The sequence below is a fragment of the Cladophialophora immunda genome, assembly GCF_000835495.1.
Source record: "Cladophialophora immunda strain CBS 83496 unplaced genomic scaffold supercont1.2, whole genome shotgun sequence".
Classification (NCBI taxonomy): domain Eukaryota; kingdom Fungi; phylum Ascomycota; class Eurotiomycetes; order Chaetothyriales; family Herpotrichiellaceae; genus Cladophialophora; species Cladophialophora immunda.
The window spans coordinates 1,354,585-1,376,542 of NW_015622542.1; the positions used below are offsets into that span (position 1 = coordinate 1,354,585).

Consider the following 21,958-nt stretch of genomic DNA (forward strand, 5'->3'; position numbering starts at 1 on the left):
AGCAGAAAACGCATGAATCGAATCAATACCGACAAACATGACAATCTCGTTTGAAAGAAGGGACATATGCTAATTCCACTCCACTCCAGTCCGAATGAATGGATAGATGCCGCATTTCTCTTGTAAGGCGGGCGAGTGGCCATTGGCTCTTGGTCAAGAGAAAGCCCAAGTAACGCCGTGTCTAGTGTCAAGTCGCAACAGATGTTGTCCTCGATATGGACCAATCGTGCCCTTCAAACATCGCGGCTGGGTGGAAACGCATTCAAGCTTGTATCCGAGCTCGAGGGGCCACCTATGTAAGGCTTGCTGGGGCCGGGAAAGTTCAGATACTGTCCTGTCGTGGATGGTGGCGAGCGGGAAGTCTGATATCTTGGGTACCACGCAGGACCTTCCGAGAAACTGAGAGGGTGCTTGTCCTCCAAATTAGCTGAGCCTTGGTCACTGTTGGTTTCTTGATGCATTGCCCTGCAGGCCAGAGCTCGCAGACGCAGCCAGATGGGTTTTGGGATGGTCCGAGATTTGGGACCGATACATTTGCATTAGTTCTGGAGGCTTATCTACGAGCTGAGAGGTTGGACGAAGGTGCATGCTGTCAACATCCAAGACGCCTAACCCAGCCGCAATACCGGGCGGTGGTTTCAAATCGGTCAGGCTCTGATATAACCTGGTATCGAGGCTCGGCGAGAAGCCATCCGAAAGGATGTTCTGGCCGGGAAGATGGGGTGCGTCGTCGAATTGGACGCGGCAGGTCATGCTTTTGGACTGGGGCTGTCTCCTCGACTGGAGATTGCGAACATTGTAGGGATCTTGGAGCTTTGGATCGGGGATCTGGTGGTTCACTTTGACGGTGAAGGGATTTGCATGTTGGGCTTTCTCGAGAGTGGCACGGGACGAGAAAACGACATCCACCTCTAGCTGCTCAGGATTGCTAGAGACAGACGTGGGACGCGCCTTGAATGAGAGGACAGTGCCGAGGGACTGGAGCTTCTTTAGAACCGCGGTGGACTCACCCAGAGTCGTTGGTGCTGGGGAGATGACAAGCCGGGCGGTAAGCTGCTGGAGCGGAAGCCTTGTGATAGACATGAATCTGTTGCCTTTTCAGCCCGAGAATCGCGTGCTCGAGAGAAGAGAGGAGGGAGAGAGGGAGGAAAAGAGCGGTGGCGGTGGCAGTGGGCGGGGTAGACAGCTCGACAGCTCGACAGCTCGACAACTTGGAAACACGACAAAGGGGGGGGGAGCTTTGAGTCTTGAGGGCTGCACATGTGGACAGATTGGGCATGGCGCGGCACGCTAGCCGCAACGGCACCGGAAGAACCGCATCGTAGTTATTCCGGGTATTAATCCGAGAGTGCGCACATAACAAGTACTCCGTATACTTGGTAGAGACATGAACTTGATCCGACTGGCCGAACCCCGAAATGCCTGGGTCGGCTGAGCAAAGAGGCGCCCACTGGACCACTGCAACCAAAGTTCTGGCCCCCCAAAAATAGAGGCCACACCCAAAGACTTTTGAGCCCACTAGTCCTAGCATCGACGAGTGACCTACGAATACTACCTGACTGTGTAGGGCTTTATGAAGGAGAGAGAAAACTCTTCTTCATTGCAGCAACGTTTGCCACAAAGCCACCCGAAACAGTTGGTTGCCAGAAGTGGAAGACTCACCCTGCTTCTGGGGGCGGCCGGGGGTCCAGGCCAAGCAAGGCAAACTGCGGCCCCCACGCACCAGTGTGTCTCTGCGTGCAGGCCTTGTTGGGCGGCCCTCTGTTTCTTTTTTGCTGGGATTATTCGCTCAGCCCACTGCTGGCAAACCTCGCAGTGCCCCCCAGCGCCCCCCAGCGCCCCCCGGGGCCTCTCAAACAACGTGCCGGTGCGCCCGTGCATTGGGTGCCTGGCACCTGGGTCCCTCACGACGTACGGAGTCCCTACAGGAGTTAGAGCTGACGAGATCTACCGAGTGCTGTAACCAGCTGTCTCAATCATCATACTCCTGATCATCCAAACTCATCTCCTTACTTCCATCGTTGTATTCATTCGCTTTTTCCTCTCTCGCTCCATTGAATCTTCATCGTCCACTGTCCGAAATACTCGCCAGGTTCAAGTTGCATCCACCACACGAGTCTATACCAACCAGCTGCTACCGCCTTGGCTCGCCAGCTTCGCCCGCTCCAGACGCCCCTTGGACCAATCCTCGTCTGCCACTTCCCCCCCTCCTGAGTTTCAGCCGCACCCAGTCACCCCAACTGACAGAACTCTTGCGCTCTTTGATCCAAACCCGAACCCGAACCCTCGAGGCCCATCTCTTGACCCTCTCTGCCGCCTTCAAAGTCTTTTGCAGTCCCATACCTGTGTGTCACTGCCAGCCTTCTCGATCGACGCCGAAACGTCGCTGAGCCGGACCACGACTGAAAAGTTGTGGTAGCCCAGATCAATCAAAAAGGGATTCCACACCAGCTGCGCTGCAAGCCGTCAAAATTCGCGCTCACGAGTCTCGCGCTTCCCTCCTCGGAGGTCAGCCTGACAACTATCACCCTTTGCCCGGGGGGTATCACCATCGCGAGGGTTATGCGATGAACGACTTTGACAAGAGAAGATCAAGATCAATCATGTATCGGCCAAATTCAAAATGGACATGGGCCTTCTCCCTCATTGCCCTGATCCAGGCAATGATTATTCTCGGTTTTGAGAGGTACCGCGAGGGTCGTCTGCTCATGAACCGGGACCAATGCTAACGTATGCTTTCAGTTATGTCTTCGCCCATTTCCAGATTCACCTCGAACGGATCTCCGGCAACCAGACCTCATCTCGCACGATTCCCACTTTCTTGACCTTGTATATTTTCGGATTTCTATACCAACTAGTCCTCGTCTGGGACGCTCTGCGAATGAAAAATACCATCCAAGTCATTGGCCTGGTCATGTACAATGTCGGCCTGCTCATCTATGGCTCCGTCCAGATGGATCAGATCAGGGATGCGATTTTGCAGCTGGCCGAAGATGACTACATCCGCAAGAACGTTTGGTCAGATACCGAACCATTTCTGATCGCCATTCCCTGCATTTTGGCGGTCGGGACAGTCCTCTTGGCCGGCTGCGCCTGGAAACTGTACGACGAATTCGCCTGGACAATCTACAAACGTATCTCGGCCGATTTGAGGATGAAACGACGCTATCTCCAGTACCAGGTCTACATTGCTTTGCTGAAGTTCGACTTCTTCTTCTTCCTCGGATTTACTGTCCAATTCGTGGTCATTGTCACCCAGCGACAAATCGAGTTTGCCCTCACTATTGCAGCTATGCCTGTCACCATTTTTATTCTTCTAGCAGCGGCATGGTTCGTCCGGAAAGAGTCTCTGCTCGGCACGATTGTTGTTATTGTAAGTGTACACCTCCAATTCACAGGTTTGGCCACCTCCCTAACCTGCTACCTCACAGATACTTTACTTTGGCGGGCTCGCCTATTTCATTTTTAAGATGGTCCGCATGTACTCGCCTGGCTGGGAGATCCCTTATCTTCCAGCTCGAAAGGAACTGACCACCTTCGCTGTCTTGACAATCATCCTGATCCTTGTCACCATTGTGTACGCCTGCATTTGTGCACACAACTACAACAAGGGACTAAAACCCTATGTCAACAAACCACAGAACATCGAGGACGACGAGAAGCCCATGAGTGGCAGCGCTTATGCTCCATTCGCCACTGAGATGGAACCATCTGGCAGTGGAAAACTCCCCGCGCCAAGGCCTGTTGCCAACCGGATGGAAATTGATTAAATGAGATGCCAAAAGCAGTATCTGTTCTTTTGTTGAGGATACCATGTAGCGGGCGTTTTCAATGGATGGCTCGGGACTATCTTTCGACCATGTGCTCGAACTTTTTTTCCCTCTCTTTTTATCTCATGAGGAGTTGCAGCCCGGCATTGGCTGAATGAAGGATATACCTTGGAAACCAGGCACGAATCGGATATGGGTATGTGAATGTACTGTAAATGCGCCAGTGGGACAGGGGCAGGTGAAGGTGGGAGGCGGTTTTGTTGCGGTCTCTACAATGAGTACATGTACCGCCTTTGGTTGGCCATGTTGTATACGGAGTCCACCCAGGCGAATCCAGTACCCTGCTCCACCGCGCTGTATACCCAAATAACGTACCAGAATAACGTTTTCCTTTCGATTGGGGCAGGTCTTCTGGGGGCGGTGCTTGTTGTAGTCATTTCCTGGCGCGGAGAACGAGCCTCGATGTTTGGTATCTATAGTTTCTCCTCGATTACTACTTGCACATCAACACCTACTTCGTCCGGCGCTCCCATCTCTCCCCGGCCTTTTCCTAGGGTCGGGATTGCAACTCAGCCCCCGGCTCAGCCTTTGTAGTGGAGCGGAGAAGACACAAGCAGGGAGAATGAAGCCCGCTTACAGCACATCACAGCGCTCGGGAGAATTCTCTGATTGATCGACCGGATGAATGAAACGGGATCCGCCGCTGCAACAAGAAAAGACTGACTACCTTCCTATGGAATGTACCGACCAGCGCCGTAGGAAAGATGAGGTTCGTTCTGCCATTCATTGAACCCTCCAGCCTGAGCCTGAGCCTGAGCCTGAGCCTGAATCTGAGCCCGAGCCCGAGCCTCGCTACGTAGCACTCATCAGCCATGCCTGGCGCAGCAGAGGAGCTAGCACGCGTGTGTTGCCCGTCGTGCAGCGCTCCCAGGACGTTTCGTCATCTTCGACCATCAACCCACGCTCTCCCCTCTGTGTTCCCCTCTCGATTTCCCGAACTGCACTGCACGCGCACAGCACCGATCCCAAAGATAGCCGGAGGCAGCAAGCGTGGGGAGAAGACACCGATAAGGAGAAAAAGGGATAGAATGAGGGAAAAAAAAAACCGTCTCGTCTCTATCAGTCGGTCAGGCAGGACCCAAAACCAAACTCTCCCCGCCCCCTTTCTCTCTCGATCTACTCGGCCATGAAAATCTGCAGCATCTGCGGCAGATTGTGCCGCTTCTCCTCGATCATCTCGTCCGACACCTTCCAGAAGGCCGTCGGCCCCGCGGGCCCGTGCACGTCGTAGTCCTTGTCGAACCAGTTGCCCAAGATGCCACGGGCGCTGCGGAGGCCGCCGACCTGCACGCCCTCGGAGCGCCAGCGCTCTTCGCCGTGGAAGATGGAGAACGAGATCCAGCGGATCGCCCTGGTCGGGGTTTCGCGGACGGAGCCTGCGGCGTTGGTTGGTCAGGTAAGTCAGATTCTCGGTGACGGTGGGGAGAAGGTGGGCGTGGTTGAGGGAGAGAAAGGAGAGGGCTGGGTTTGCTTTGAGTGAGATGGAATGGGGAACTTTGAGGATTACCTCTTATCCTGGAATTCGCGTTAGGATCCCACGCCATGAAGGTGCTCCGGCTGGTGCCCTCAAAATACACCACCGGCAGCAAATCTCGCCCATCTTCCCCCTTCTCCTCTTGCTCCTCGATCCTCGTGACGTGCAACTGTAGTCGGATCAATCGAAATGCCTCTCTCGTCGTGATCGGGTCCCGTTCTTGGCTCATCGGAATGTCGACATTTCTCTCAAAGTTGAAGCGGTAGAGGTCGTTGTAGTCCAGGAAACAGACGATGCGCATCCACGTCCCCGTCACACCGTAGGGGTCTAATGCATCCAGGCTGGGGTTGGGGGCGGGCTTGATTTTGCCAGTGAGCGGGGACGTCACATAACTGTCGGGGGCGATGCCGGAGAAGAGGTTTTCCCAGGGTTTGAGGAGGTTGGACCTGGTCGACGAGATCGACCTGCTCCCTTCGCCAGTAGACCGTGGAGGAGAATTAGGGAGGCCCAGGAAGTCGGTGCCGCTCAACCCGCGCCGTTCCGTGTACATTCGGTGGTTGTAGCCAAGGACGACCATGATGGCCTGTACCTTCTCCCAGTCGATGCGTTGAGTACCGTCGTCGGTGAAGGGGCCCCACATGTTTGATTCGTTGTATCGGCGTAAATCGTAGACTCGCGATCGAGCCCAGGGGTGCACATCTCGGATGGGACGCGGACTACTTCGGAGCAGATGGCGTTCTTCTTCGCTTTGGTTGTCTTCGTCGATGTCCGGATCATCATAGTCGTCGTCGTCGTAGCTATCGTCAAATGGGCCACGAAGTCCAGCGACCGCGATGTGCGGGCACGACAGTCCGTCTGAGGCTGGCCAAGGGGAGTCTAGGTTCATGCCTGCCAGAACATGGAGTTGAGCAGAGATTTGGCGCAGCTCTTCTGTGGGTGCAGCGGGCCATTGATGGGGTCGGGCACGGGCGAAGAGGCTAGATCTGCATAGGATAGTGTTGATGTTGGCACCCTTGGTGTAGAGATTTGACAGGAAGTCCGTGATCTTGGTCGATGAGGCGGTGGCTTGGTGCGCCAGCTTTAGGGTCTGTGTAAGCACTTCTTCTAGTGACTGAGTCTGAAGTACATGGTTAGTGGGACGGGACGGCTTGGAGCAACCTAAGGTGCAGGTCATGCCTTTATCTCGTCATTATCTGATTCCAGGATCTTTTGCAGGTTCACTAGACGAGTCAGTCTCTCGCGCCAGGAGTTGGTATCGCTGTCTAGAGGAGGATCCTGATAGCACGTCCTCGTCAGCAGGCTGCCCCGTTGATATCAAATCATGGTGGAAGCAGCAGGCCTTGACTCTTACAAAGCGGGACAGATAGTGGAGTCGCCAGAGGAATTCATCGCTTCTGATGCAGTTGTTCAGGTGGTGACATGTTCTGGCCAGAGATGCAAGGTCTGTTGGTTCCACGTTCTGGAAGATATTGTGTAGGACTTCAGGGGCCAGATCAAGGAGCTGGCTGTAAGCCATAGCGAGGGATGCAGCGACACTGAGGACGAGATGGGGATAAGCTTGCGGGGAGGGGTCAACGTGGAGGTCGGCTTGCGATTCGGCTCTGCTCTATCTCTGTGCTTAGTTCTGCGAGGGCATTGACAAGGAGGTCACACTTGAATCATGATTCCGATAGACCAGATGCGATGAATCAGAGAAGGAATCGTTCAAGGTGAAGGTGAATTGATGGTGAGAAGAAGTCGGTAGAGTCGCTTGGTTGGAGGGACGAACTTGAGGCCGGTTTGTTGCCGGGCCTGTCGGAGATAAGGAATCGCCATTCTTCAAGGCTCTATTGTCCGCATGTTCTACTTGGACTTAGCATAACACATCTCCCTCACACCAACGTCCACCAGACTTATATCTCAAGCACATACTGCTGATACGATGGCACCGTCGTCCCCCGCATACTAGGCTCCAGCTCCAGCCACAGTGAATGGTATCTCGACCGGTCCGCCTGCCCCGTCCACAGAAACTCGCCCAGCGTCCATTGGTACCGATCATAGTCCAGCAACCCATGTCTGCGGCATGCCTTCCCCAGCATAAACACGAATGAGGCGTGAACTGCTGCCGGCGTACTGGTCGCCGCTCCCGTCGACAGAATCCAGATCAACATTGCTGGAGCGAAGTCTAACTCTCGCAGGTCCTCGTCCATGGTCAAGAGGGTATCGTATAGTTGCGTTGTCAAGACGTTGAAATGGCGGTACTTGAGCGGATTGCCTCGCAAGTGGTGATGGGTGAAGAGCAACGCTGCCAGAGCCACTGCCCGCCAGATGGTGGCATCCCAACGGTTGTTTCCCGGGGCAGTGTCTCCTTGGACAATGAGTCTCAATTTCCTTTCGATCCGATGGAACATATCACCACGGCGCATTCTTCCCTCTTCCCCGGTGGTGCGCAGGGGGCTGAGTTGCTCCGCATCACAAAGGTCCCGGATGTCATTCAGCAGATCGAGGACCTTGTGACGAGGAACACCAGCCGCCCTGAGCTCGGCTCGGCTCAAGCCAGGCAATGGCCTAGACAAGGTGCGCTGCTGAAAGCCTGCCCACGATTCATCCCACACTTCGATTGGCGGGAAGCGCAATTTCTCGTCAAAGACCTCCGAGTATATGAGATCGTTCCAACTAATCAAGCGCTGCAGATGTTGCTGCACGCCCGAACCGAGGGACGACATGCCGCCGCGCAACTCGACAATGGCATGCATGCCCGCCATGTGTTTGCTTGCCTCCGGATATGAATCCATCACGAGGGCAATGTTGGTTAGGGCCGCTACCGCCGCGATCGTTTCGTCACTGGCCGCCTGTTGTGAATCTGATAGACGGTCGTTGATTAACGAGATGGCCGCTAATTTATGCTGCAGTGTTTTCATTTCTTCCTGCGAATCCGGGATCGGTCGCCGATGACGGAAGTGCACTCCCCAGCTATACATTGTCGCATGAAACACCAGCTGATCGCTAATAGCGAATTCAGACCAGGTGCTCTGTCCGTTGATTGGACACCATGGGTATCTTTCATACTGGCGGAACAGGTACAGCCTTGCTTCATCCCCTTCGTCCAAGCGAACTGGTAATACGCCGAAAACATCGATATTTCGCGACCCAAGCCAAGTCACGGGCATGCCAGGTACAAATCCCGACTCCGCAGCTGCCACCCGGTGTGTGTTGTCAAGGGACTCTGTCTTGTCCTTTGGGAGCCCCGATTCGGCCTCGTGACTGGCCTCCTCCCGCGCCGGGGTGGTCATCTTCTTCTTACCTTTCCGATCTCGGTAGGGATATCTGAGTTCCAATTCACCAGATCGCATTCTGAACCTCATCTTCTGCCCGCCTGTTACAGCAGCCTTTTGTCTCTCCTTCCGCAGTCTGGGGCCTGCAAATGATATCACTGAGAAATTGTTTTGGTCCGATTCTTGTTGCTCTGCATGGCTTCGCTCCAGGTAGTTGCGCATAACATGTGCACGCAGTGTTCTGAGCTGCTTACGATCCTTCTGCGCCTTCTGCCCCGTAGACGTGACGAACAAGAAACCACCTTGTGAAGGGGCATTGTCGCTCTCTTGGGGGTGTTCACTTGCAGTCTCACCGACTGGAGTGGACACTTCGGGATCAGACCTCGAACTGGGCGAGAGTGCCATGCTGGATACCTTTGCAGATTTAATCAATCATGGTGTCTCTGATCACTCTGATAGTGCTAAAATGGTCGACTTCGGCGTGCTCAACGAGGATTACTTCTTCGGACTGCAGCAGCCGTGAGTACACATATACACATATACCTCACACCTTGGATTGAAGCCCCAATTCTGAATCAGCAGGGACATGGCAAAGATACTAACTCATCGGTCCATTCTTTTGTCGCATCGTGTTGCTGGAAACAAGAAGATTCTGCTTATGTAAAGCGGCGTCAAAGAACGATTACTCATCAAAGGATCTTGTGCCTCGTCGGGTCCCCCGAATGGAGCTGCTCGATCTCCTTCAGCCACTCCGGATAGGGTAGTAGTTCGATGCCGAGCATGACGGAAGCTTCTCTCAGTGTATCCCATGGGTCATGGCAGGCCAGTTCCATTGCGGAAGAGAAGTGAAGGATCACCGTTCATCTGGAGCCTCTATCAGTTGAAGATACGGATACTCGAGCATACCTGGTTAATGACTATGCCCGTCGATATACCCATCGGCGGCAGATTGTATCCCGAAATATGGCTAATGAGGTGACCGGATGAGAAACATGAAGGCAGCCGGTCCCATCTTTGGGAAGAAAACATGTCCTGGGTGGTTCACGCCCCTTTTTCAAGATGTCAAACACCATGTCCGATAAGAGACAAACCGGGGTCATGCGTTGCGCGTCCCATCGTGGCCATGCACAGACCAGTTCATCAGACAGCAAATAGGCTGAGTGGCACGAATTTATGCCGCGTTATGCATGCCGGAATGGGGACCTATACAATCTCGCGGTTGCACTTTTTCTGATACAACGAATGTCCAAGTCCGAATCCTTCTCGACAAGGGGGAACGAGTGGTGGTGCTCTCGCCATCCTGCCCGCATCACCATGTCTGGTGCTTATGTCATGCGCAAGGCTGTCCACTCATTCACGGCCATGTCGCAACGTGGGCAGCAAAGGAACCCAAACACTCCCCTTTCTCATGGAAGCCTGCGAGGGCCAATTTCCGGGCGACGCAAGGCGACCGACGAGACTTGTCGTCATCAGCATTGGAGTTCGGTGTTGTCGTTGTCGCCTCTATCAGTCCATGTCTGGCAAATAAGAATGTCATTGCTTTCTGACTCTGGATTTCTGCTTTGCTTTGGGCACATCAAACTGCTAAATCGTTGCAGCAATGCCGCCGGCGCCGGTCAATGACGCTCATGCCTGGCCCAGTCCTTCCCTGGGCGAAGGTGGAGTTGAGCTTGCCACTAACGATGGTGCCGCGCTCATTTCAAAGATTGGCCTCCCTTACAGACTTTCCGACCATCGCAAGAACTGGGCCATTTGGTTCGCCTGCTTCTGCTTCGACGGCTGCGTGCTCCCCATCATCTTGTTCTATGCTCTTTGGTATGGTTCTAGTTTGACGCATTGGACCAGTATGTGGCACTCCGACTTCTGCGAATCGGGATTGAGTCGTGGCTCAGAAATGGCGTTTTTAGCTGACTGCCCCTGCCAGTCTTTACACTCATTACTTCTCTGTCCTTTTGGACCTCATACCACAAATGGTACGTATGGCGAATGGGGGCTCTGTTTATCCATCCCCGGATTCTAACCTTGAGAAAGGTTCTCTCGCGGGTATCGGCTGTTGATCAAGCGCGATCCAAAGTACCGACCCATCAATGGCGGCCGCTGGTGGTTTGACTGCTCCTACTATGTCTTGTCTGTTGCGCTCTTGATCGTCATCGTTGAGCTCGTCGCGGCGACGGCGACAGAAGATGTCAAGGTCAAAGTCATCTCAATGGCTCCTCCGTCGGTCCTGTACACCGTTGGAGGCTACATGCTGCTGCAGAACACCGCCCACTGCCTACGCATTCGCGCACCTATCACGCTTTCGTCGATCAAACGAGGCTCCCTGACGCCTCCCCCGTTGTTTACCGTCATGGAGGACGTCTTCGCCGTGGACGGCTGCCACCTAGGCTTACCCGCCAGGCATGCAATGCTCACCACCTACAACGCCAGCGCGGTTTTCCGAAGAACTCTGATGTGGTGGTCATGGGGCTGGTGTCTTGCCTGTCTGGCGGTTGCAGTCGGCTTGTCTGTCGTAGTAGGACTTACTGAGGGAACAACCGGCTTCGGTATCAGTAAGTTTTTGCCTCGCAAGTTTTGTGCTCTCTTCCAAAGAGGAGTGCGACGGGAAAAGGGATCCGAATCTGACGTCTCACTTCAGCCTATGGTGTGTCTTTCCCATTCATCGTGTTCATGTCCGCGGTCACCGCTTTCTGGATGGAAGCAGAAGACGCTCGAGGTGCTTTCTCGGCACCTGTAGGCCAAGGGAAGGCCTTGCGGAATGTTTCTGTCCGGAATGACCGTCTCGGATGAGTCGCAGAGGATAGCACGATTTCAATGCAGAACACATGTGCCAGGACACAAACAATATACGACCTCCCTTGTCCCCGTTGAAGCTCTGACTTGGGCAGTGACGACTTCCCTCTGGCCTCAAGATTGTTTCTCATCGCCTCCGGGAGCCAGAATGGATGTGAACGATGCAGCTCTCGGTTCGGCTGAACTAGACGGCAAGAGGAAGTCTATGCTCTTTCCCTATCGACAATGAGCCGTCAACCAAAAGCAAAGAAGGGGCACCCTCGGCCATCGTCAAGGCCTTGAAAACGGGGACCACGCAATTCAGATCAAGCATCCTAAAAGCGGCATGCGCTTCGAACCGTATCTCTGAACCACCCATCGCTACCACCACTTTGGCACGAATTCTGACGAGAAGACTCTGTGAGCAATATTATATACGGAGTAGATACCTGAATCCGCACCCAGACGCATGAGATTAATGTCATCGTCTGGTGCATGCAAATGTGCCTCGCAACTATTCTTCGTTCGCTTCCTCTCGCTGTGTACCTTTTTGCCAGGCTCTCCTATTTTCGGTTAGTTCAAACAAAGGACCTTTGCTTTGATTGGTTCTCTTATGGACCTTTTCTCTGATTGGTCGCCTTATTGGCGAGACTTGATCCCTTGAAATCGCGACGTGCAGCACAATCAACGTCTTTCCTCCAATTTCAGTTTCTTGGAAAGTCATTTCGACCCGTGGGCAAACAAAATGACAACGATAGCCGCCGATCCGCAAATGGCCGGCATGAAGTCCAGGAAGAGACGTACAACTGAGGCTGACTGGGAAGAACACAAACCTAGTCTCTACATCGATGAGAAGAAATCAAGGAAAGAAGTCAGAGAAATCATGCGAGAGCAGGAGCACTTGGATATTACGTAGGGCTACCCTGAAGATCCATTCGATTTCTTTAGTGTTGCCAACTTCTTTCCGTATACTAACTATAATCCTGCAATCCAGGGAGAAGCAACTGAAGTATTGGTTCGAGACAAAATGGAAAATCGCCAAAAATAAGAGGCAGAAGTCAAGAGGAATGCTGCAGCAAACGAGTGAGGCTTCGACCACGGTTCGACATCTTCAAACGGAATTGTCAACAATGAGAACCGAAACCAATAAAGCAGTTTCACTTCCACAGCCTCAAGTTGGTATGGACATTGCAACAAACGGATTTGGAGTTGAAAATGCTCTTGATGCTTTTGGGGGCCGCTCGAGTCTCTCAGACATTTTCAACCCTCCTCTACCCGACCTCGAACCGCCGTTGATCACACCGGGACTAGAGCAACAGACAGAAGAGTCATACTCTGACATATTCGACTATAACATGACTGCATCGACTCCCTCTGTCGCTCTGCAAGAACTTTCATCGCACGGCAGAGTGCAATCACAGGAGCTCCTTCTTCCCAGGGAACTCCAGTAATCGGAGCCAAGCGGCCCTCCCAGCATGACAATGGACCGTTTTTCGGACATATTTGAGGCAACTGGTCTTAACACGACACAAATACCTCGGTTTAGCACAAATCCATCACGTTTTGAGGCCCCAATTTCGAAAGGTTATCTAGAGAAAGACTGTGAGGCAATGATACCGACCTTACAACGTCTCGAAAAGCGCGTTTTGGCAGGCCTCGATGGCAGAGATAGGAACTTGTTTATCAAATCCACTGGCTGCTCACGTTACAAGCTCCAAGGCGCTTTGATGAGCGATTGGCTCCAAGACGACTTGCGACACGTCATACATCAGACCTATCGGAGGGCCGCAAACAAAAGGAGCAAGCAAATATTCGAATTGACTGGCATGGCTGATATCACCCAAATGGACGACTGGCTACAGCTGTCACGGACAGCCTCTCTCAGGTGCCCTACCTTACCCTCACAAATCGAGAGGGTGAGGCACGGCAGGTGAATCAGGTGTGTGCACGAGGCTATGGTGCGAGGCTATCAGGTTAAGGCACAAGGCTCTCTTGATGCATTCGGCCTAGCGCTCATTCCACGTGACAGGAAAGGCGGGGAAGCTATAAGGATCACTCCCCTACCGAATCGTCTGGGGACTGTTTCTTTTGGTCTCCCAAGCGTTGAGTCGTTATCTATAGGAACTACAGATAGGCAATTGCATGCAGTTAACCAATCGATCAGTACCCGCTGTGTGACGTAGGTCCTGATAACAGCGTACGTCGAAAGAGATCCCAGCGATACCCGCTGGGAAGGTCAGTAGCGAGCTTGTGATCAACTCATGTCCAGCTTGCTCTGACGGAGGAATGTTTCGCGCAGAGCTTCGTGGTATTCTAAGTGAAAACGAAGAAGATAGAGTGATCGCAGACGAGGTCATTCTCTCATATATGCCGAGACCACAATGGCACAAGACTGGAATTTCAATCACTTTCAGACGAGCCTTCAACGCAGAGTCCCGCGTCTCTATTCCCCCAAGCATAAAGACTTTCAACATTATTCCGTTTGATGCTGAAATCATCCGTTTGATCGAGATGGACGACGTCAACGGTGTCAGGAGGCTCTTTGAGACCGGAAAAGCATCGCCCACAGATGTCACGCCCTTAGGTCACTCATTGCTCTCTGTGAGGTCTCCCAAGAAGAAATCCTTCCCAATCCCAATCCATAAGAACACCCTCGAGCTAAGACTTCATCTAGTACGCGATGTTTGGAGGCGCATCAGAGCTTTTTAATCTCTTGCTGACGGGAGGAGCCGACCTACAGCACTGTGACAAGTAAGATGGTCATCATCGTTTAGCTCTGCTCAAACCACTTACTTCTTCTGCAGCAGCAGAAACACATCCGATTTCCTCTCGACTATATGGGAACTTTTCTTGGATACCACCATTGCAGACAGGACCTTCCAGCTCCGCCGCCTCTCCAATGTAACAGCATGCATGCAATTAACGGATATTGCTCTGTCCAACGGATGCGAAATTGGTTCCAACGTACCATATAATGGTTCCATACCTAGCCCTTTGTTCGCAAGGGTTGAACATGATGAGGTGGGGATCGATTGGGATCACACGGAAGTTTTCAAATTCCTCATCCGCACAGGATTTGACAAGGAAGAACGGAATGACGTGGGACAAACGCCTTTACTATTCGTAGCTGCGGGCCTATCGGAGACCGTTACTCCGCGACTCGAGATTTTACTATCGTTGGGGGCAGATGCTACTGCGATTGACCGTTTTGGAAGGGGAGCACTCTATTCGGTCCTCATGGTGGACAGCTTACTATGCCGATGCGGTGAGGTGCACCACGGTCGGATCGCCAACAACAACCCCTCAGATACTGACCTTGACCTGTCTGGCGAATCCGATTTCTACTCGTTCCAAGGAACGGACGGTGACCTAGGGGAGAGGGAACAAAACAGATTCGCTGTCAATCGGGGGGATCCGAGTGAATCAGAAACTGGAGAGTCTGACGAAGGCAGCATGATGAGTCCGTCACAACAACACTGGCATGACTGCGACGGTGAAGAGAAGGATACGCACTCCCTTGAAGAATGGTATGATTCAGCGGAAGAAGGCTGTGACACCGACAGGCTTGACGCACTCGGTTATTCTCCGTGTCTGGTGCCCTTTGGAACTCCAAGACGCAAGGTCTATCCGAAATTGCTCCTGCTGTTGAAGTCGGGCTGTGACCCGAACCTGCAAGACGCAGACGGCCGCACTCCCAGCGACTACGTCTGGAGGACGCACATGTGGGCCGACTGGGAACGGGCGCTCATGGACTCTGGGTGGATCTACGACGCCAACTCCAAGCGGTGTGTCCGGCACATTGAACCGGAAGATGGATAGGGTCGACGGAAGAGAAGAGCCAGAGTGACTGTACACATGTTTTGGCGGCGCAAGTGGTATGGACGGCGTTGCTTTCTCTATCGTCTGCTTGACTGGGATAATATTACTCCGTTCCGGCGTACCTTGTACGATATGGTCTCTTTATACTATACTTAATTCAGGATAGACTCTATTAGGACTTCTACGACAAGTACGTGTAATATTCCTAAGGACTGGGGTCTAGTTCACGTACCGAGTACTTCAATCGCTTCTTAAATGCTCGTTAATTATAGCCCCTGCTAACTTAAAGCAGTAGTGGTCTAAACCAGATTAGGATAAGCACGGGAATCGATTCCTACCTACATAGGTATCAACGCTGGGTCTGGATAAGGAATACCTAGCTAGGTATATTATTGTCTGCTGCTCACCCTTTTCCTCTTTTTCCGTTTGAGGAAATGTCGCACAGCACCCACTCGATCGCCGTCGTCGAGTCTCTGTGCTCACTCACACAGGAGCCTTGTCAACCTGGGTGGGCACAGCCACGCAGGAAAGATGGTGGACACCGGGAGACTACAGCGTTCAAAACCACGTTATCACTTGTAATGTACTACAGGATACCTACACAGTAACGCCCCATTCCTTTCTTTATAAAAGCCCGTTGCTGAGCAGTTTTGAACAACGTGGAAAAGACTACCTATGTAGGTACACCTCGCACGGAGTAATTACATCTTGTAGGGAACCAAACCCGTCCTGGTGATATCTATCGATCGATAGCCTCGTACCGTTGCACAAGGTACCTCGCCGTCGTCCCAGCTCGTGACTCCAGATTTGTCCGGTCCCTTTTGCTCCCGCATGACTTTATCCTCGCCCGCCCGCCCACATGGTACCGTCTCGCCGTATCTATCTTCACCCCCAAGAACGCCCGGCGTGGAAGAACTTGGGTACATCGACACCGAATCAGTTGACCACAACAAAAGAAAAATCTCGTCCTTGAACTCCACGCTGAAAAATCAAAACCCGCAAATCCACAATGGCTCGTAAAATCTAATCCGGTCTTCGCTGAAGTCAGTCACTAATGCCTCGACCTCGGTCTCATTCGGTGGCACCAACGCCGTATCTATACGTGCCACAGAGACCAAAGACCCAGCCCGCTTCCCTCGTGCCCGGAAATTGCATCATGTACACTCGTTCCTTGCCCAGAGTCACGCCGCCTGTGTCGGCAATAACCTCGTCCTCGCTCCAGGTCTTGACCGCAATGCCTGTCTGCATCACGCGCTCGAAGCAGCTTTCACCCAGCACACTGTCCAACAGCACAACGTCGTGATTCTTGTTTTGAGTAATAAGAATGCGCTTCTCGCGACCATTGCCATGGACGCGATGTGGAGTGTGGCTAGAGCTTGGGAGGCGAGGCCCACGGTTTTGTCCTAGTTGGCCTCCTGCTGCAAGGTTCGAGGGAGATCGAGAAGGGCCGGCTGTTGGTGGTGGAGAGGCGCCTGGAGTCGCCAATGGCCGATTTGGCGTTGATTTGCCACTTTCTGCGGCGGTTGATGGTGCTGGGAGGACCGTAAGACGCGCAGCTCCCAAGTTTTCCCAATGCTGCCCCTTCCTGACGTACAATCGAATCTTCATATTGTTGACCATGCCTCCTCCTTCTGCTGCAGCCGCACTTGTCGATGGGACGTTTGGTCCATCTTTTCCTGGTACGAAGCCGAGCTGACTGGGCGGGGGTGTGCCTGAGCCCGACCCTGTCCCGGTCCCACTGCTGGAGGAATAAAGAGACTCCCCCGTGCCGCCGCCGCCACCACCATTTCTGCGTCTCACGGAAGATCGATTGAGATTGAAGGCGGTACTAACGCCAAGTCTCTTGAGTGCGGAGAAAGCGCTTGTCACAGTTCCCGAGCTCTCCACTGACAGGTCGATTGAGGCGGGTGTTGGAGCTGATGAAGCCCGGTAACTCGATTTCTTCTGACTCCCGAAGCTGAACCATGAACTCGCCCTCGAGCGACTCTGTTGAGCTTGGCCAACATTGAAAGTCACTGACGGTTGGCGACGAGGCCGTGCATTTTGCAGCTGGATATATGTAGGGTTGTTACACCGAGCCCAGTTGATCATTCCATACAGTGCTTCACACTCTTCTGGATTCCGCGAACGGAACATAACATTATTGGTCGTTCTGATCTTCGAGTTGGCTGTCGGAGGAGACCGGATCGAAATGTCCAGCGCAGTTCCCCTGCGTAGCGGAACAATTGGTGTCAACTCAAAAGCTACCAGAGGCTGCTGGGAGACGGAGTTCTTTCCCAGGCCATGACTGTCAAGTGAGCGATTGCCCAAGGGATTTTGAGCGTCGGAATGAGCCGCGGACATCTCAAAGGCTTCGATCAAACCGGGCGAGATTACGATGGAGCACTCGTCAGGATAAATCTGCTCCCACATGCCTCTGTCGGACCACGAGCATATCAACGCGATTGTCTTTGCCTGCTTGCCTGCTGGAATCGTGGTCGATGAAGGAACCTTGCGGTAAGGACCTTGAGAAGCAGAGTCCGAGGGAGCCAGCGTGCGGGTACCCGTGGATTTCATTGAAGGCGGGGGAACCGATTGTTTCAATGTTCGTCCTTCACCCGCCCTGATGGCCACGAGAGGTGTTGGTTTATCCCCATGCTCTGACAAGAAGTCTTCCGAAGTGTCAGAAGACGAACTGCTGTCACTGTCTGAATCATATCCGGAAGTGTCAGAGCTTGTGGATGGTTCATATTCATGCTTCAGAGGCGAGGAAGTCCGCCGCCTCACCGTCTTGTCCGCGGGACTCGGACTAGGTTTCAGCACAGGACTGGGCCTATTGCTTGATATTGGCTGCAGAATGCCAGAACCATGCGGTGGGGAGGTCGGCGGGGACGAAATCCCAAGACTGGGTACAAACGGGCGATCTTCACGAGTTCTGTGTGCTGGCGGAATGGGGATATCCTCAGTGAATAACTGACTTCTGGGCGAACTCTTGTGCTCTCGCTTTGGCCGCTGTTGCTGCTGATAAGGTTCAGGTGTTGATAATTGTGACCCTGGAGATTGTCTTGCTGGCAGGGATGATAACCGACTTCCTTGGGCTTGTGGGGTTCGAAGCTTGTTGACAGTCGGCAGCTCTTTCGATGGGGTGGAGGACATTGCTCGATGGTATTCTGGTCTTTGGGGGGATGTTTCCGGGGAAGGTCTGGACAAGTTTGACTCTCTGCTGGCCGTTGGCGGCGAAAGCTGTGAGTCCCATAACGCAGGCTGCGTCGTACTTGTGTCCGATTTCGGGTGTGATATCGAAGAACGATTGTAGTCACTGCTAGAATTGACAGGTCCACTGGGCTTTGGAAAGCCTGCATTGTGGTTGTTCTCAACATGATTTTTCATTCCATCGGAAGATTTGTGATATAGAGGCTGAGAAGATCGCCACGCCTCAGAAATCTTGTTGTGAGATCCATGGCTAGGGTTAGTTGATGCAGTTTTGGTTGATGATGAGGTGAGTATGGTTGCGGAATCCCGTATGGAACGATCTGAAATTGTCGATCGATCAGAAGACAAGACTGATGGGACCGAGACTGGGCGCCTTGATGGAATTTTCGACGCTGGCGGATGCTGGGGAAGAGGTTTTGATGCAAGTCCACCTCCTAGATTCAACCGCGGTGACGGTCTGTCTACCAGTGGCTTGTTAAAGTCTGGACGCCGACTCAACCCTCCACGGGCCCCAAGAACCGAGGGTTCGCCAATAGGTACATCTAGATGTTCGGTTGCAAGGGTTTTGTTGTCTGGCTGACTGGTAGTATTCGAGGCTGAAGACTCGGATTCGGCTGCTGGTGTGATGGCCAAAGGTGAAGGTCGCTTCACAAAACTGGGTGTGCGATTCAGCCTCGCGGGAAGAGGGTTCGACCCAAGCATATCCATCCATTCCGCCACGGCTTCTTTATCATCCGTCTTCAAGGCCAATAATTCGTGCCATTCCTGTCCAATACCTGCCCGACCCCGAACCATGATGACGAGATCGAACCCATCCTCACCGCGCCTGGCAGATATCGAGTTCAGCTCAATGGGAGCAAAGAGCAGCCACTTCCCTGTATCATCGATTTCACAGACCAGGACGTCTCCACCAGCTGGCTCACCGCGAGCGTTATCTCGAAAGACCAGTTCGATGCTGCAGTCCATTCTTTGTCCGCTTGAGTGATAGATGGTGAGGTTGAAGACGTCCCTTGCCTTCACGCGGCGGGATTTGTCGACAGTGATGTGCGCTGAAGCTGCCATTGTCCTGATATCTCGGGCTCTTGTTGCATCGATGTTGGCAGCTGCCTCATCTTCCAATCTGGCTTGTTCTTCTTGGTTCCGCCTCTTTGCAAGTGCTGTCAGGTCGGCATAAGTATTGGCCATCTGTGCGGCAAGGGGTCCGTCATATTCATCCTTGATTCGATTAAATGTCTTGCTCAAAGCCTTAACTCTCACGAGTGGTCTTTTCAAGAGATATGCAACGTCGACTTTCTTGCCTGCCGCGTCGACGAGGTCTCCGGCCTCGTCCCTGGCCATGCCTTGCTCCTGAGCTGATGAGCTTTCCAGGGGTGCAAGGTTGACTACCACGTCTTGAAAGCCAAGCCTCCAGGCTTGTAAATAGTCTCTATATGCTTTCTCCGAAGTTTGGCCCCAGTTGAGAAGGCTGTCCAGGTTTTGGGAAGGAATTCGATTGTGCAGGGCCTTCAACCTCTCCAGGGCAATTCCCATATCAATGATGGGCCTGGTGATGCTCGCCCCATCCTCGAGGGATGCTGATGTGAACAATCCCGCCGCGGCCGCGGCATCTGTTTTGGACAGAAGGCATTGTAGCAAAACTGGTATGACACCATCGACCAAGGTTCGTAACTCCCGTCCATACCTTTCTTCGTCAGCCACCACCGCAGCGAGTATGTCTTGTGCTGAACTTGGCTGTTGTTTTGCTTGTGTAGTTCTCGCATTGCGTCTTGATCGGCGGGCGCGGCTGCCCCTCGGCAAAGACAAAACTGACATCAAATCTTCGTGAGTGGTTAGCTTGCGTTTGAGGCCACAGACCTCTCCGGGAGCCTTTCCCTCCGCACCCGGCTCTAGATCTGTTTCTTTGAAAGTCTCCACAGACTGGATTGTCGAAAGTTGATGCGGACCTGTGGGGGGACAGGGCCGTTGAGGTAGGCTGGGAGCTCTACCAGCCGTATTCCCAGCTGGACAACCTTCTGCCAGCGACATTGTGGGCTCTGAGGAGCTTCCATCCGGCACCATATCCCTCTTGACCGGGCTTCGCTGACGGCGAACTTTTGCACCTCTCCTTCGCAGGTTGGACGGTGACCCATCAGTTCCATCGTGTGTCTCATCTGCGGCATTGCTAAGTTTTGAAGAGGACTTCTGGTTGGCATTTGGTGAAGGAACCGAGCTACCAGGCCTCGGTGGATCGCGCAGACTGGTTTCGGTCTGTTGTGGCGAAATGGAATTCCATATCTGATTGGGATCAGGCGCGATAGACTTCTCGATGGAGGAACGCTTCCGGTGCGTACGTTTCCTCAACGGCTGAGGCACCTCGACCGGTGGCGGATCATCCAAGCCGTCTGCGTCGACGAAGGGATCGGGCTGCTCGTCAAGCCATGCTTCAATACTGGGTAGTCTGTTGCCGGCGGTAGATAGAGTCTCGGCCTTGATAAACATGCCTCTGGTCTTGCCTATTAGTCCACCTTTCCTGGATTTTGGCGGGCTCCCATCCAAGGAAGCATCCCCAGTCCTTCCCAGTAACTCAGCGTATTTACTGGGTTTCCAATCCACTGGGACACCCTCCTCGGGTCCCATTGGTTCATGTGCATCTCTCCCGAAATCTCCAGACACGATAGATTCCGTAGTCAAATGTCGAGCCAGCTCTTCGTCTGCTCGGCTTTCCATGTCATAAGCAGGCGGCAACTCCCCCTCTTGCGCTTGGTCATCAACTGGAATTGGTGCCACTCTAATGCCGTCGTCGTGCGGCACAGTTTGTTCCGTTCCCTGGCCGGTGCCCGGACGTTGCTGTATTTTGGAGCGGCGTCTATCTTTGCCCTTTTCTTGGTTCGAGGTGTACGAGAGATCATACAATCGTGATTCCGGCCGTCGGCTGGCTCCAGACTTTGCTTCCTTGTTGTCTTTGGCTTGCCTCTGGGTCTTCCAGTGACCATCGCTGATAATGCGTCTTCGCGGAGCGCTGGAGCTCCTTCCCCTCTCTGGATCCTCCTCATCTTTGGCTTTGGTTCTTCCGCCGACGCGACCTCTTGACTCGTTTCCATATCCCGACTCTGGCCTCGATACAGTGGAGGGGCATTCGGAGATGGGAATCGATCGGACGCTCACTGCATCCGGCGGCGGGGCATTTGCTGCACCTTGAGCCTGCCATTGTCGAATGCGGTCTTGAACGGAAGGTGATTCGTAGAGCCCACTGGGCCGAGGTGAGTCTACATTTTGCGGTTTGGAAGAAGATCGAGTGTTAGAGCGGTGGTTCTTGGATGTTCGGCGGGTAGAGGTTGGGGTCGAGTCTGCTCGCATTGACGAATATGCGTCGTGGTGGTGTGTTGTGGTCGCGTTCTATTCCATCAATGTGTGATTATCGCTCAATCCATAGAGAGTTGTTTTCGTCAGCTGTGAAGACCCTTCTATGCGCATATTGATGTGTCGGTGTGGTGTTGTTGGTGGTCATGGATGTTCAAGGTACTTGTGGCACAGGCACCTTCTTTTGGGCAGAGAGAACTGCAGATGCCAGCGGTAAGGAAGTCCGAACTATCGCTGCATTTCACGCATGGCGCAGTTCGACCAAATGGCGGTAGCGCAGG

General features: G+C 53.2%; 5 protein-coding genes across 5 annotated transcripts; 1 reads left to right on the plus strand and 4 right to left on the minus strand.

The window, feature by feature from the left end:
* Window positions 1-3: 3 nt before the first annotated feature.
* PV07_02815 (uncharacterized protein) lies at window positions 4-1,197 on the minus strand. Its single transcript, XM_016389455.1, has one exon. The coding sequence runs from the start codon at window positions 1,081-1,083 to the stop codon at window positions 439-441; it is 645 nt and encodes a 214-aa protein (XP_016251357.1). The 5' UTR covers window positions 1,084-1,197; the 3' UTR covers window positions 4-438.
* Window positions 1,198-1,850: 653 nt separating this feature from the next.
* On the plus strand, window positions 1,851-4,273 carry PV07_02816 (uncharacterized protein). Its single transcript, XM_016389456.1, has 3 exons — window positions 1,851-2,686; window positions 2,743-3,373; window positions 3,432-4,273. Exons 1-3 carry the CDS (start codon window positions 2,568-2,570, stop codon window positions 3,768-3,770), a joined length of 1,089 nt encoding a protein of 362 aa, XP_016251358.1. The 5' UTR covers window positions 1,851-2,567; the 3' UTR covers window positions 3,771-4,273.
* A 176-nt stretch (window positions 4,274-4,449) lies between these two features.
* On the minus strand, window positions 4,450-7,024 carry PV07_02817 (uncharacterized protein). The gene is made up of 4 exons (XM_016389457.1): window positions 6,656-7,024; window positions 6,481-6,579; window positions 5,338-6,421; window positions 4,450-5,206 (listed from the first exon to the last, which is right to left on the minus strand). The coding sequence occupies exons 1-4, from the start codon at window positions 6,818-6,820 to the stop codon at window positions 4,947-4,949; spliced, it is 1,608 nt and encodes a 535-aa protein (XP_016251359.1). The 5' UTR covers window positions 6,821-7,024; the 3' UTR covers window positions 4,450-4,946.
* A 172-nt stretch (window positions 7,025-7,196) lies between these two features.
* PV07_02818 (uncharacterized protein) lies at window positions 7,197-8,963 on the minus strand (the record flags this gene model as incomplete). The annotated part of the gene is made up of 1 exon (XM_016389458.1): window positions 7,197-8,963. One exon carries the CDS (start codon window positions 8,961-8,963, stop codon window positions 7,197-7,199), a length of 1,767 nt encoding a protein of 588 aa, XP_016251360.1.
* Window positions 8,964-15,781: 6,818 nt separating this feature from the next.
* On the minus strand, window positions 15,782-21,953 carry PV07_02819 (uncharacterized protein). The gene has a single exon (XM_016389459.1). It carries the CDS (start codon window positions 21,672-21,674, stop codon window positions 16,218-16,220), a length of 5,457 nt encoding a protein of 1,818 aa, XP_016251361.1. The 5' UTR covers window positions 21,675-21,953; the 3' UTR covers window positions 15,782-16,217.
* Window positions 21,954-21,958: the final 5 nt, after the last annotated feature.